This window comes from Homalodisca vitripennis, chromosome 4 (assembly GCF_021130785.1).
Source record: "Homalodisca vitripennis isolate AUS2020 chromosome 4, UT_GWSS_2.1, whole genome shotgun sequence".
NCBI lineage: Eukaryota > Metazoa > Arthropoda > Insecta > Hemiptera > Cicadellidae > Homalodisca > Homalodisca vitripennis.
Genome location: NC_060210.1, coordinates 52,103,050 through 52,119,594, shown reverse-complemented (window position 1 = coordinate 52,119,594; position 16,545 = coordinate 52,103,050). Strand labels below are relative to the sequence as shown.

Sequence of the window (16,545 nt, the reverse complement as noted above, 5' to 3'; positions counted from 1 at the left end):
TATAATTATTAATAACAGCCTTTAAAGTTGCCTCAAAGTTGCTATACTGTATTAGTCTTACTATATTTTCAGAACCAATTGTGACCATTTCTTGTCACTTTTGTTATGAGTTTATGTACCTACAAAAACCAAGAAATAGAGCCCAACTAAATATAGAAGTTTCGAGTAATTTAAAAATTGCATTATTGTTTTAAGTTATATATTTTAACAAATTAACTAAAAAGCATTTTAAGAATTAGTTAATTTCATTTACTGTAGTTAAATTGTAAATATTTGTTACTGGGAAGGATTATTAAATAATAAATCTATTTAATTAAAAATACACAACAATTTTTTTTGCATGAAAGTTCCACTCACTTCTACGATACTTTTTTTAAGACATTTTATATAAGTTAAAAATATAATTATTGCTTTTAGAATAACAACCAAAATCTCAAAGTCAATATTATAACCCCATTACTAGAGACCAAACGGTGACTTACCTCCCAAGATTCTCGAGTAAGTTCCCCTAATTCATCATCGCTGCCGCGGCGGCCATCATGTTTGCCTCCTTCCTCGGTCTCCCACAGTTCAGTATCCGAGTCTACCAACTCATAGCCTCGGTCTGCGACTGTAGACTCGTTCAGGTCTCCATACAGATGTGGCACCCATACCATCAGGAAGCGGTACAGGTCATCCACTCTGCCGAAAAACAAAAATTTAGAATTAACTTTAAATTTAGCAATATTAAAATTAACTTAAAACATTGAGCTTATATATCATACGAGCAGAACTTACAAAAATCATGTTATTTTCCTTTAACTACACCATTTAATCATTTTTCATATTTTAAAGACTAAGTATGACCATATAAGTATGTCACGCTATTATTACAGTGTATAAAATTAAAAAAATTAGAGAAAATTAAAAAACAGTTTCACAGAAACTGAAAATAAAAATGCGCTCAAGCATGCATGAGTTTGTAAAACAACAAAATATAAATTTCAAGTTCTATTTTTACTTACTTTATAACCAATTATAAGACACTTTAATAATAGTTACATTATCATCAGCAAATGATATAAAGAAACCAGAACGTCACCATATTAGCCAAACAGTCAGCCTTATTTCATTACCTGGTGGTTATTTAATTTTTACTTATTTTTGTATCTGATGGTTGGTTTTAAGTGTCACAAAAAAAGACATGACCTGTAAAAAAATTGTTTATAGTATTTTATTTTGTTTTTATACAGGGTGCGGCAAAATAACCTCCCTATTTTCATTGATTTATTGTGAGTAGAGGGAGGCAACCAGAATGGTGGGGATAGCCGCAACCGACGCAGGAGAGGGGGAAGTTTAAGTGACGCTCCGCCCGTAGGCACCAGTCGTCAGTCGCCATCATGGTGTGGACGAGTGCAGAGAGAGCTTTTGCAGTCGAAGCGTTCATTCGTAACAATGAATCAGTTATCATGGCTCAACGCAAATTCCGAAAGCGGTTTTAAATTCCTCCCCATGATTCAGTACCGGACCGCAAGTCTATTGTGCTGTGGGTGAAGAACTTCAGAGAAACTGGTTCTGTTGTGAAAAAACGAGGTGGAAGACCTCATTGTGCTCGTACACCAGAAAACATTAATGCGGTTAGGCAATCAGTTTGTCCGACCGTAGTGTTCGTCGAATTCTACACATGGATCTTCATTTCCATCCTTACAAGATGGTTGTTGTCCAAGAGCTGTCTCAACGTGATTGGCAAAGTCGTATGGAAGTGTGTAAAATAATCTTGGAAAGTCTTCCACCAGACGCTGTTGTTTTTTTCAGTGACGAAGTGCATTTCCATCTGTCTGGAAATGTGAATAAACAGAATTTTCGCTATTGGAGTGAAAACAACCCGAAGGAAATCCATGAGAGGCCTCTTCATAGTGAACGTGTGACTGTTTGGTGCACTTTATCACAATGTGGAATCATTGGCTCTCATTTTTTTGAAGAGGATGGCAATGTTGTTACTGTGAACTCAAAACAGGTATGCCGACATGCTAGCAGATTTTTTTTAACCTGCCCTACAACAGAGAGCTTTCGAGAATGTGTGATTCTAGCAGGACGGTGCCATAGCACATACTGCCCGAATAGCAATGAACATTTTGAGGCAAATGTTTCCTGGCCAGTTGATTTCTCGGGGAGGGGACATTGTGTGGCCAGCGCGATCACTCGATTTAACCCCATGTGACTTTTTTCTGTGGGGTTACTTAAAGGCCGAGGTGTTCAAACATCGCCCCAGAACCTGCAAGATCTGAAGCAAGGTATACGGGAGGAAGTTCTGCGCATACCTCAAGCCATGCTCGAGAGAGTCCACGAAAGTTTCAGAATTTGCTTGCAACAATGTATTGATAACCACGGCCACCACTTATCTGATATTCTTTTTAAAATAAAGTAGAAAAAACTTCCCATGTCATAGAATAAGTTAAAATGAATAAATTTGTTTTTTGGAAAAAACTGTGGTTTTTATTAACATTTAAAAATAGGGAGGTTATTTTGCCGCACCCTGTACATTCTAATTTTTCTAACCACGAAAACAAGCATGGATCAAGGCTGTTAATAAATTTCCACCTTAGAGCAAATTATTGTGATATAAATTATTATAATCCATTAGTGATTTAATGAAAAACTAATGTAATCATACAATGTAAATTGGCTCATGACTCTCCATACTATACACTGATCTCACACCTGAAATATATAACAATTTAAGGCGATGAAACTTTACTAACTCATCTGAGCATGCACATTACGTGTTCTATATGTACTTCCATTAAACCGATTATACACTTACTCAACAAATTGTTAAAACTAAAAACTTAAAAAATTAATAAAAAATATGAGAATAACATTCATAATATATTTTATAAAATTTATAAGAGAAATATTCAAACCTTTCTCGTGGCACACTAAACCAGTACTCTGGTCTCATTTTCTTCTTGCCGTAGGACATGATAGGGGTGGACTTTGGTATTTTCTTGTCTTTGGGCTTGCCCATTCTCAGTCGGAGGTAGAGGGGAGGGTCGTCACACGACTGCGCTGGGCGCGGTATCAGTTCTGTCAACATTGTTTTGTCAGTTTCACAACATTTCATATAAACACTTTGTCCATAATTCTTTTTGATAGATTAGAATAAGATTTTTTTAAGCTGTGTACTTATTAAATGTACAAAGAAAAATATATATATTTGAGCAACTAATAAATCTTAAAAGGCATGTTTTCAAATTACAGTATTATATAAAGTTTTGCCAATTTTTATAAACATGACATTTTGTGTATACGTAAACTTATGTGGCCCAAGAATAGATGGATAACAAAAACATGGCTTTTGAGTAAAAATATAACTTGCAGAGACACATAAAATATAATTAAATATAATTTTGTTTATGCCATCATCACCTGATATTCTCTAAAGGTGTTAACATTCTCTGTTTTTGAATGGTTCACGTAACAATATGATTTCATTACTGAATAATGAGGCTTGTATTTCACTAATATATTGCACATTCACACACATATAACACTCAAATATGTTTTTAATAATGAGTTTTGTAAATAATATTTGGAAAATAATAAACGTGATATTATTTTAATAAATATTAAAATTAATACTCTAAGTCCTGAAGAATAAAGATGCCCCAAATAATAACATTTAAATTATCTAAATACAGAATACAAACTCCAAGTACAGAAAAATTGTAACTGCCTATGTTTATACACTTTCTACAAAGTATTTAAATAACATTTGATATTTATATGATGTTTGTACATAATGGTAAAAATTTAAGATTAACGCCACATTAAAAATGTATTATTGTGAAAAATGAAAGTACTATGAAAATGAAATTTCAATATAAAAGTTATTACATGAGTTTTTTTATTACTTGGAATGTTAGTTTAAAATTCTAAATCGAATTAATTATTTTGCACAACAAATCTTGTGACTTCACTAAACATTTAACAAGTTACTAAGAATTTAATTAATATAAACTTCTATAATTATGTCTATAATGAGCTTTACAAAATGTGTTTATAACATTGTAGTACCTACACTTTCAAATGCTTGGAAACAATATTGTTCATGTAATCCAAATATAATATTTTTTCTAAACCCTAACACATTCTAAAAATGAAATCTGGGATTACTTATAAGTTAAAATTGTGGCATAACTTTGTGAATATATTACTATTTATTAAAATTATAATTCATAAGTAAACACAGGACTGATTATTACTTCCAATTCTCACAAAAAAACTCCAAAAAATAATATTATCTCTCATTATTAATGTTGTTGGTTTAAATATGTAATTATACACCAAAAAATGACAAGTTTTAAACATTTATTATAGTTTTACTAACTTTAAAACAATACAAGCATTACAAACTTAAGACTTATTAAACTTGTGCTTAAATTCAATGTGTTGGTTCATTATCAACGTTGGAAGATCTTATTTCTACACATGTGCAATAGCATCTAATCCCAAACAGGCAAGAACGCATGCTAGTATTAGAACAGTGTCACATAGTTAGGTATTATTATAGAGGAGAGAGCAGAAAAACATAAATTGAAACAAATAATATTATGTTGATAATTTTAAACACAAAGTTAAATCATTAAAATTTTAGTGCAAATAATATTTAATAAGCAATGAAGTATATAATAGTGGTAACACAGAAGTTGGACAAACAAAATAGCATTCCGTTCCTAGTAAACCCCTTAAATTATAATTAATTTTTTTAACGTTTCACTTCTTTTCAAAATCTTTAGACCATTCTCTGTTACTTAACAAGCAGTCATCTTGGTTAAAAGATGTATATTAATTTTCAAAATTATATACTACAACATTTTTATATTCATGTATTGTAATTGGAAAACATTGCTCTAAATGAACAATAATGTATATTTATTTTTAAAATATATATCAGTTTGTTTCTAAATTAATTAAACCTTTAAGGGACAAAAGCAGATGAGGTACTTCTAAAAAGTGCCAAGGGCCGACTAGATCAGCTTTTCGCACATTTGTATTTTGTTACCAAATGTTAACATATGACAATATATTCAGTCTCATTTTATCCACAGTAACACAAACAAAAGTACAGGTAGATTATCTATTTTATTTTATTTGTTATAACTTGTAAATCCAAATATGAGTCAACTTATGTATGGGTGCAAATTTTCAACATTTTACACTAATATAAAATAAATCTCAGCTATACAGATTGTTACTTTTTTTAAACTTTCTATATGTTTTCCTATTTGCATAGGAAACAATAAAAAAAGGTGCACACCCCCATTTAAAAACTTTAAAAATATTAATTTTTTGTATTATCTTTAATTTTAAAACTTCAACAGACTTATAATATTATAAGTTATACTTATAGTTACGTAGTAGTTTCCTTCTACATAAAAATAAAATGCATTATTTATGTTCATTTTTGAAAAATTTGTGAATTACTTGAAGAAGCACTACACAAATAACAAGAGTGCTTGGCATCAAGGTATATGAATTGTCATAAATGCTTGGCACAGACCATACCAACCCCCTCAATTACGACTTGGCACTCAAAGGGTTAAAGGGAAAACCAGTGAAAAAGCTGCACAGGAAAAGCTGTTGTATTCATTTCATGGTATGTAGGGCCAATTAACTGGTTTGATGTTGACATCTATATTTTTCTTTATAATTTTTAAAATGTTTAAAATGCCATTCAAACAGTTTTTATGAATAATCAATCATTTATTCAGCATCTTAAACAACTTTGTCCTTTTAGTTAAACTTTGAAATATTGCATTATGATATGTTTAGCATACAAAACGTTATTTATGTATATTAAAAACATTAAAATAAAATAGAATTTTAATTAACAACAGTTCAATTTTAATGGCTGTTTTATAAACTATTTTTTCATATTTTAGCTTTAAAAGAATTGTAAAGCTTGGAAAGTACCTAAGTGTTTTTTTTTTATAACATAAACTGATTAAAAGAGTATTTACGTGAATTAGAAGTTTAACACTGTAAAACCATTCACAAATGAAAATGGAAACAACTGAAGAGTACAGAGTATGGCACAATAGTTAGTGATCTGATGCAGAGAGCAACGTACCCAGACCCTCTAGTTGCGGGAAAAGTGGTGCATGAACTAAACGAACCAACGGAAACGAACAGAAAAAAAGAAACATACAATGTTAGTGTACATGTATGTTAACTACTGTCTGTTTTAATGTTAAAAACACATGCAACAGTAAAGAGGTTGCTACAGTTTAGTATTTTATTATTGAATTTGTACCCGTACAAATTGTTAAATGAAACCAATCGCAGCTCATTGTATCTTATAGTAAAAAAATAAAAAACTTTCCAAAAATATAAATAACCAACAACCAACTCTATTGATTTAATTTTTATCATTCAATTTAAAGTTAATTTGGTTAATCTGAAATATACATTAATCTAAGCAGATTTGGTCAGAATAATATTATATATCATTAATTATTAATAAAAATATTGTTGAATTTTAAAACATTACCAATTTAGATAACTGAAAGTGCCGAACATTAACTAAATTTGGCATGTTAATCGGATAGTTTACATATAACTATAATAGGTTAAAAATTCAATAAAAAGTTGTTTTTTATTCCTTGATATATTGCATAAAGAGATGTGAACCAGAACAGTTGCATAGAATTATCTTGAAGAACCCATACCGTAAGAGAAGCACTGCCTACTGAATGTCTCTACTGATTTCTCTTAGACATCAGGGAAAGTGGTATAAAAAATGCTATAAACACAGGTTGTATTATTTTATTTTAATAATTTAATATTTTATTGAATAACCATTTTCCCAAGAGCAATTTTGTCAATTTTTAACCTTAAACTACTACTAAAGTTGTTTTTGAAGACACGATTGCAAACAAAGTTTTAACTACATTGTTTCACATAAATGTTGAGATAAAATGAATAGCCTGCCATTTGTGTGTAGAAAGAATAGACTGTAGCCTGTAGCAACCTCTCCAAGAATTTTGATAGTTTCAAGGCTTTTGTTACAAATTAAACACATGGATATAGTTTTCAAAACTAATAATTTCGTATTTTAGTTCTACATGTCATAAATAATAAACTAAACAATTTTAACTTTCATTATTTAAATGTTGATAACATGTTCAACTGTTAGAATCAACTCAAAAGCCTTGTTAGAATTTACACAGAATGTCTCTTTGAATGGCTAATAAATAGGTTTCAAAAACTCCCATAGTATTAAAAATGTATAATTATCTATCAAGAAATTTACACTAGACATGCATTAGAATAAATTTATAATGAATAGTAAATCATATCAAGTAATAACAAATAAATGTTCATAATAGAATATGTATATTTAGTACATAAATTTATGATCTAAGTTACTTGTTTGTACTTTTTCATAACAGGATTTTAATTTTAATGATACAGAGTTCAATATACTACAAAGCATAAGTTCTCTTTATGTTTGTTTCAACTAAGTTATTGGATGATTTTTATTCCAATTGTACATAATATTTTAGTGAAAAAAGTTTTTGAAATAATCCAGATATGTTGATATTGAAATTGTGGCTATGTAATTTATTTTTGACCACTAAAGGTTGAGCATAAAGTACAGGTTGTTTCAACACAGTTACACCTATCCGCGACCTATTAATATATTAGCATTTGGTTGAAAATATTTCAATTGATAACTAAAATGGCTAAATAAAATTAAAAGTTATCTATAAAGTTAAACACCATTTGCATAAAAAAATAAAAGATCTTAACCTTACGGCTGTTAAGGGACTATAGTTGCAATAAGACACAAGGAAATCAGTACACCTGTTGTACTCATCAATTGCAAATAGTTGGAGTCATACATGAACTAATTGTTACTTAAACATAATATATTGATTATATAATTTTATTTCTTCATTTTAAAAGTATATTTTCCCCACCAGTTTTAGAAACATGTGCATGTCATTAGGTGCCACATTTGGACTGTATGGAAGAGAGTCCAAAATGTCCTAGTGATATAATGTTTCTTTAACTATGAGTTTTATCCTTGTTGGTTGAATATTTTCTCATTGATGAGTCGCTCAGTGTGCTTTCATAGAAAAAGGTAGATTTGAATTTGGATTTCAACAAAAATCTGCTCTAATTTAGACTGGAATGGGAGCTTACTGTGGGGTGGGTTCAGTTTTATAGGAGCCCAGTGTAATCTTTGAACATTTTTTGTTTAGTATTTTTTTTTTTTATTGAAGTACAGTGTAATTCTTTCTGTACATTATTTGTGAGTGTTCTTGTATAAACATGGATCCTGCAATGCTAAGTACCTCTCTTGCAAGTGCCTTTCCCACTAACAATGAACAAAACTATGACAGTGATGTTTCTGTGGAGCTCATGCAAATAATTGTTAACTGTTCCTCTGATTCTTCATTTGCTCGTTCTGAAAGAGATGACGTGTCTACTGTTATTGAGATTCCAACTTGGAGTATTACAACAGATATGTGGCCTACTGAATTGGCCAGAACTGAATCTCTCTTAGTATCAGTCCCTGGGGTGGATCCCCAACAGATTTTTTTCTCACTCCTACTTGATGATATTTTCCCAGAAGGGATTTGCAAATTTACAAATTTTTATGCATTCAACGATGTTTATAGTAAATAAAACTTGACACTGAAAGGAGTTGAAGACATTTTTAGGTATTTTATTACACAGGAACAATAAAAATGGTAGCCTGTGTCTTTCAGTTAAAAATTGTCAACAGCATTGTAACAGAGAATCGCGATGAGGAAAGTGTGCACAAAACTGTGCCAAAAGTCTTGAGCAAGGAACAAAAAACTGTTGTGGGTGGTCATTTCATACGAAAATTTGGACTATATCCAGAAAGAAGATTTTATGGATACAGATTTTCATTGTTACTGGTGATTAATCTTGGTGTTCCAGACTTTTTCTTGTTTCCGTGAATGAAAAGGGAGCTCAAAGGACATCGGTTTGACTTCATCGAGGCGGTTCAAGGCAATAACAAAGGTTCTCAACAATATTCTAGAAACCAACTTCCAGCAAGCTTTTGACGAGTGGCAGAAACACTTAACTAATTGTATCAATGTAGGAAGAATATATTTTGAAGACTATTAAGTAATTGTAATGATACCTACAGTAAATTTTACATTTTTAGAACCAGCCCCCAATACTTATTGAACGGACTCTGTATTTGGGCAAGGCTATTCATTGTATATGGACAATTACCATGAGCCCTTATTTGTATATTATTAGCTGAAAAAACATATTGCATGAGGACAATTCGTATTGATCAAAAGTTTACACTTCAAGAAGTAACTAATCAATCCTTGAAGGCATGTGACAAAAGTTTTAGCATTAAGTAACCCTAATTATACTTTTTGCCACAGTGAATGTATTAAACATTTAGATCAAATATCTTGAGTTCACATCTATAGAACTAAAAGTGTTGTAGATAATAATCGAAATGAATGAGATCCTTCAGAATTATTATTATATGAGTAAAATGTAATTATCTAAAATAATTTATTGCAGTAGAGATTTTTACAAAACCAATGTGTACCAAAATGTCATCAGTTTGTATAGTGAACCCACTTGTTGCACCATTGTAAATCTTTCTTGAGTAAGTAACAAAGTTTAATTAAACTATGAAGTAAAAAGTTTTATTTACCGTTAGTGATTCAAAGTGATTACATTACAAACTCAAAGAAACATTCTGATCCAACAAATATAATAAATAATGGAAGCACTAACCTAAAGCACAACCAGTTCTAGAAGCAGTGAAACCCAACCATTTTTAACTGACAATTTAACAAATATACTATTGTTACATTATGCTCTGTCAGAATTGTTCCTATTATTAGTACAACAGGGCATAAAAGAGTTATTTTAGTGAGATTTAATTCCTAGACATTATTAGACCTTGGCCACGATACAAGGGGTAAGCGGTGAACATCGAGTGGTAGAGCATCTGAAGAGAATGTCTGACAGTAGTCACAATAGATGTGAGTGCTCAGAGTATCACATAATGCCACTGATCCACCACTCGCCATCAATTCCAAATATTATATTTTTTCCTGCCACTCTGCACTAAGCTCATTTTGCCAATGCTATACAACATGTTGGACCCAAATTTCTGCATACCCTTGCCTCGGTTTTACCTTTACCTGCTGCTGCAAACATACTTTTTTCTTCTCTAAAAGGTATATTATCAGGTCTGGTCAAAAATTCCAATTGAAATTCTGGTTAACCCTTTAAGAAGTACGTTAAGCTCTACATAATGAGTAAGGACGTCATATGACGTATATTCTTATTACCTTTAAGTAGATTTGTCTGTAAAGTGGTTCCATCTATTAGTAACATACTTAACTTTCATATTTGTGCTCGCATTCATTTGTAATCTGATTTTACCATCAGATCGCAATAGCCACCTGGTAGAAGCAACTGACTCAAGGTCGTGTCACTCGCGCATCGCTTTGCTGTCAGAATATGCCGCCACATTATACTAGCCATTCCTTGTATACTGCATACTGTGGCCATATTTATCTTGTGGGAGTGACATATTTGTTGAGCAACCATCTAGTTTGTTACTGTTGTCCAAATGGCAGACAATATTGATTGAGTCCGTAGTGAGGAAATAAGACATTTGATCTTGAAAAAGTACTGAAATATTAACTTGTAGAACACGTAGTCCTTTTTTATTAAGCTTTCAAATGTAAATAAACATTTTTAAGAGATTTTAAAGATTTTAATTTTTTACTCCTTTTGGTATTTTTGGATTTCATGCATTACTCATTTTAGCCTATCAAAAGCAGACGTCACATGACGTCCATACTCCTTAAAGGGTTAATTCAAAAAACTGGTTACAAACCTTCTCAAACTGTGATAACATTCACTGAACCGAACTATAAGTCTGTTTATAGGTTGAACACTACATTGTAGGCTAGTGCAACCTATCTAACACACGTCTTTACAAAATGCTGTTTTCACTTCAAAACAAGAGTTGTAAAACTTCGTCCAGAGACTCCATTTTGATGACTGACTAAAACTTAAACTCAATAAAACTGCTTGTATCGTAGATAACACCCCTCTGCAGCCCTGTCAATTTACTGCCTACCGCTTGTATTGCAGCCGAGGCCCTATGATAACAATGAATATGAATGTAACTTTCCAAACAAATTCTTAGAATAGAGTTATTGAAATTGTATTTTTGGGATTTAAGTCTTGATTATCATCTAAATTATTGAGTTTGAATGTTTATAGGTATGTGATTCTTAACTTGACAATATGTGCTAAAAGATATAATATATTTTATTACACCTCAGGTCAACGAAATTGAACGTAACAACAAATTGAAAATTATTATTTCACTCATTTAAGAGCGGAAAAATTGGCTTCATATGCAACAATTCAGAAGAATGTTTGATATAATAAATTTTAAAATAACTTTAATGCAGAAAAAAGAAAATCTTTGTGAAAATTAAATTGAAAATATATTATAAATCTATGTTTATAATACAATAAAACATATATAGAGAGATATGTAAACCAAACTTACTATCGAATGAGACAAATAGTTCTGGCATGTCTTCCACAGACACCATGCTTCGGTAGTCCAGCTTAGGAGCAGCATTTTTGTCTTTGGAAGAGTTGGAGGGAGAGGAATGGTGTTGCTGACGGATAAAGGTACCCACTGATGATCGTCTGAACACAATAAAAATGTTAGACTATAGAAAAATATAATTTTGTCATAATATACTAAATGAAAACCATTTAGTGTTACACAACTACCATTTACATTTATACCATTTTAGCATAAAACATAATCCCACATTGTAATGTATTGAGATGTAACTGAACATTAAGAAGACATTACTATGTTTAATAGAACATTTCCTGTACATACTTAGACCATAACTTGCTGTGTTGACTTGTTTCCCTAACCCCACATGTTGCACCCAGAACATCCTAATCTGGTGGAGCCAGTCCAGTGCTCATGTTTGGTATTATACTTGATATCACATTCCATTTTTGGTAATTCCAGATCAAAGCTGTATCCATATAGAAAGCCTTTCTTAATTAAGATGACCCAATATTATAAATTGTAATATTCTTAAGGTTTATTGTTTCCCCCAATATATACAATATTCAAATTGTAAAGCCTGAAGTAAATTGTGCTTGTACCAGTTTATGACATTATCACATGTGAAAAGTTGGGTGTTATTAAATTTTTACTCTTTGATGGTCAGTAAAATAACCAAGTTTTTGGTTCTTATCTAGTAAACAAAATTAAATAAAACACTTTTTCATAAAAACACCCTTTAAATAAATAATTGAAGCATTTGTAAATTCTCTCAGTAGTTAGTTCATGAAATCCAGCTACATATCAAATTTCAAGTTTCTATGCCTGTCAGGAAGTGGTTTATAATTTGAGTCAGTAAATCAGTCCACTCAAAAGAGCCCTGGCATACAGTTTTAACACTACTTAAAAACATTAATATATTTATACAGGTATTCTGTGATCATACATACCAAGAACACATGGACCAAGTTAGTTACTTTAAATACAGAAAACACTGCTTATCATCAATATTAGAAACTCACCAGTAATATTGCTTGCTGATAGGTGGAAATACATCAAACCTGGGTAGTGTTATTTCATTAAACTTAAACTAGAAATAATTTGAACGATTTTCAATTTGTATATTCATCCTAAATCTCCTAATTCAGAATTATATTTAGATTTTATTTTTGTTTCTGAACAATATCTTTGTATAGCAGCATATATAGAGCATTACTTATTCTTTTAGTTGCCTAGGTCCAAAAACATATAAATAAATGAATAAATAAATAAATTACAAATAATCAAAAACATTCACAGTCCCCTAAAGACTTCTTTGTGAATATTTGTCTACAAAAAGATATCGATAAGGATAAATTATTGATTCATACAAAAGACGGTTTTTATTAAATTTGAAAAACTAAAAAAAATTAAAAAAAATTAACAATGAGAAAATTATTACTGCACAAATTTCACAATATAGGTCACCATGCCACATTAACTTTTCTTGTTTTCTTTAATTGAAAATTTCCCAATAATGTAATCAAAGTTTATGTCAGAGAGCATTTCTGCATTTGTGTAGAAACTAGTCTGAAATGATAATTTGCTCTAATTTTCTAGTTTGTGGCACCTTTGGGCCTGCTGCCCATTGGCTTTGGCACTGACTACAGAATATGATTATGCAACAAACAAGTAACGGTCCTCAATATGTTGACTTGATACTACTACACCTCAGTCACACTTATTAATCAACTTATGTCACACTGGACAGTGGTGCATATCTTCTCTATGCACAAATAAAATATCCTATAGAGAATTATATTTGCATTGTGCCTGTACAGATAAAGTGTAAATAAGTATGACAATCCCCTTGGCTTAGTGTTATAATTGTTCACTTGCTTATCTCCAATACGAGAATAATAGACTATTACCTAGTCATATCCACTAAGTTTGTGGAAATGTATTTAAATAAATACTCATAAAAAAGTATCATCATAATTGACTAACAAAACATACTATGTTCATGCACTCTTAACAACAATAAAACTACACATCCATGTTGTGTAGATTACCTAAAACACTGTACCATTACATTTAATCTATAATAAATAAACAGTTAATGTATTAAATAAAGTAAGTAACTCATGCATAAGAAATGTGCTTGGCATCAGCAAAGAAAGATACCGTAATGAATCTCACAGGAGATGTGTGGTATATCAAGTGAAATAAAGCAAATATCCCTCTTGTGCAAATTTTATTTTATTTATTTATTTTTAGTATTTGTTTAAGGAGAAACTGATCCCCTTTGCCTTTAAATTGTATTATAATTTTTGTTTACACAATGTTTAAGCCAAGTTATATGCTGTTTATTTAATAAAGTCATAATATAATGTATGGATTAGTTTAAAAACGTTTAATTTTACTTTTTATATTTTTTACTAATGCAATGAAGGCATTAGTTGTTAAAAGCATTATAAAACTATGTATTGTAAATTTTATTACTTTAACTATGGAGTAAAATGAACAGTGTGGTACATTCATAATATTTACATTAAACACCAAAAACAAAATTGAAAAGGGTGAGTTCAACACAACATAGAAGGTGCGAGTAAAATAAGAAAAACAATCAGAAACAAAAACAGACACACAGTTACCGACTTACCCTACGCTAGTTATGATATTGGAGGGCGAGAAGCTCGCAAGACCTTGTGGTTTGGTAGAGTCTGCGGAGGCAGGAGTGGGGGGAGGTTCTGGGGTGGGGGGAAAGGGGAAACGCCCCCCATCCTCACTGGGGGTCTTCATAAAAAGTCCAGAACTAAAATCCGTCACCATATTAATGGGTGAGCTGGTTGTTAGAACATAATTATTAGCGTAAGTTCAGAAATAGAAAAATTAAGGTATTAATTAAAATATTAGCAAGAGAACATTTAGTTTATTTTGAAAAAATAGTAAAGAAATATTAAAAAAATTAGATGAGAAAAGGTTAAGTGAAGGAAGGAAGCAGGGAGAAACAGAGAAAAGCACAGTATTAATGAAGATAAATGCAAAGCAGAAATAGCAATCAGAGAAACATTGTTTAGTGGACAAATACATTGTAATACAAAAACGTCACCACTACTACTAAACTCAGCTTGGAATGCAAGTTTGTTTCAATATTTTTTAAACATATATGCTAATAAATGTTCTTTGTCAAAAATTTGAAACAGGCTTTATTGCATTCATTTGTTTTCAAGAACAAATCAGTTTTATTAGTGTTCTGTGATTAATGAAAATGCCACAAAAACCATTAACTATATACTTTTACCCAAATTTAAAAGGGTAACCACCTTTTTTATCTGGTAAGTAAAGAACAAACTGTCATGCAGCTTGTTTCAATGAAACTTTTCAACACGTGGCTGATATAATGGCTGATCTGCTGAACTTCTGGTTAATTACTATCATGGGTTAGTAAAGAAACGTTTTTGTTTTGATTCCAGTTCGTTAATATTGGTTGTCAGGCCCAATTGCAGAAACTCATTAAGTTTTTGGGCAAAACTTTTTAAACAAACCATTGTGCTTCCTTATGAATCCACACTAAAACTGAAAGACTGGGATACTGGAACGTATTACCATTGCAAGCCTTGTGAACTGGAAGTTTTATTGCCTACCATGAACAAACTTATTTTTTCAAATAAAAAGTTACTGTAAACTTTATTTAATATTAGAAACTAACTTTATTGTAAATATACATGATGGAAGGTTAGGTATTCTTGACTTACAAAAGAACTTTCAAGCCCACTGCAAACATTTGCCATTACAGTGCTTATTGTAATACACAATGCAATCAAATTGAATAAAAACATAATTTCAAAGTTTGTATTCAAATTTAATAATATATCTCGATTTCATTTATTAGCAGTGAACCTACTCCTCTATGCTTCCTATATGGAAGCCTACCAGAATGAATATTAATATACAGATATATGGTACTGATATTTGATTGTCTTTTAACATATATTTTTACTGTAACCAGTGATTTGTACTAACTCAAGCAAAAACTATCCTTAATCCCAATAGGATATCAAGGATAGTTTTTGCTTCAGGTAGTACCAATCACTTGTTATAGTAAAAATATATGTTAAAAGATAAACAAAGTCCTAGCTCTCCAGAACTACAATATCCAATCACTACTAATAGTGCATGTACTATACATTACTGATCTATTTGCCTACTGATTCATAACTGAACTTCATGGTTGGCAGCTTCACAAATTCCGACTTCAGAATCTTAACATCACATCAGGTTACACATAATCTAATAATAATTCTGTGTAATACAATCTTTAAGTGTTTTGTTTGCAGTAATAATAACTGTTTGTTAATCTTTTATAGTGAAAACAATTAAGCCCAGTTTTTAAATTCAGACCGACCAATCTAGTTAATTTCAGTAAAGATTTCAATAATTTCAATTGTTTTAAACTAAGCAGAATTACGAATCAATGCAACACACATATACTTGTAATTTACACTTTATATTAGCCAATAAAAGAGACTTTATAAGTACTTCAGTATTATCCTTTAAACTATAAATTTGTATCGCAACTGTTATTGGTTAGTAAGCAAAGACAGGCTGTACATGACTGATCCCATCACAACGCGACAGGCAAATTACAATAGCCTTGGCACCAACTGACCTGGAGAACACTTTGGAGAAGACGCTAGAAGAGTGGGAGGAAGGGTGGGGAGACTCAGCAGATGAGGGCAGTGAACTCTCCTTCTCGTCTTTGTCCCCAGACAACCCCTCCATCCAGGAGAGGGGATACGATAGTCGCTTTAGCATCTGTGTGCACATCACAGCATTATGAGTTCCGGAACTGATATAATTTGTTTAACTCTTTTACCAAAGAAATTTTTAGTATTTTTCCCGGGAGATCAATTTTTTTTATGAGTCACATGATATCAGTACAAATATAAAGT

General features: G+C 31.1%; 1 protein-coding gene across 11 annotated transcripts in view; it reads right to left on the bottom strand.

Moving 5' to 3' along the window:
* The window catches only part of LOC124359309 (TLD domain-containing protein 2), a 498,415-nt gene that overhangs the window by 90,723 nt on the left and 391,147 nt on the right, over positions 1-16,545 (bottom strand). For 8 of the 11 annotated variants that reach the window (XM_046811944.1, XM_046811946.1, XM_046811947.1 and 5 more), the window contains 5 exons: positions 16,263-16,408; positions 14,253-14,435; positions 11,588-11,733; positions 2,904-3,066; positions 483-681 (listed from right to left, as the gene is read on the bottom strand). In XM_046811944.1, coding sequence (XP_046667900.1) covers positions 483-681; positions 2,904-3,066; positions 11,588-11,733; positions 14,253-14,435; positions 16,263-16,408 — 837 coding nt within the window. The remainder of the gene's footprint in view (positions 1-482; positions 682-2,903; positions 3,067-11,587; positions 11,734-14,252; positions 14,436-16,262; positions 16,409-16,545) is intronic. The other 3 variants (XM_046811942.1, XM_046811943.1, XM_046811940.1) reach the window with 2 other exon arrangements.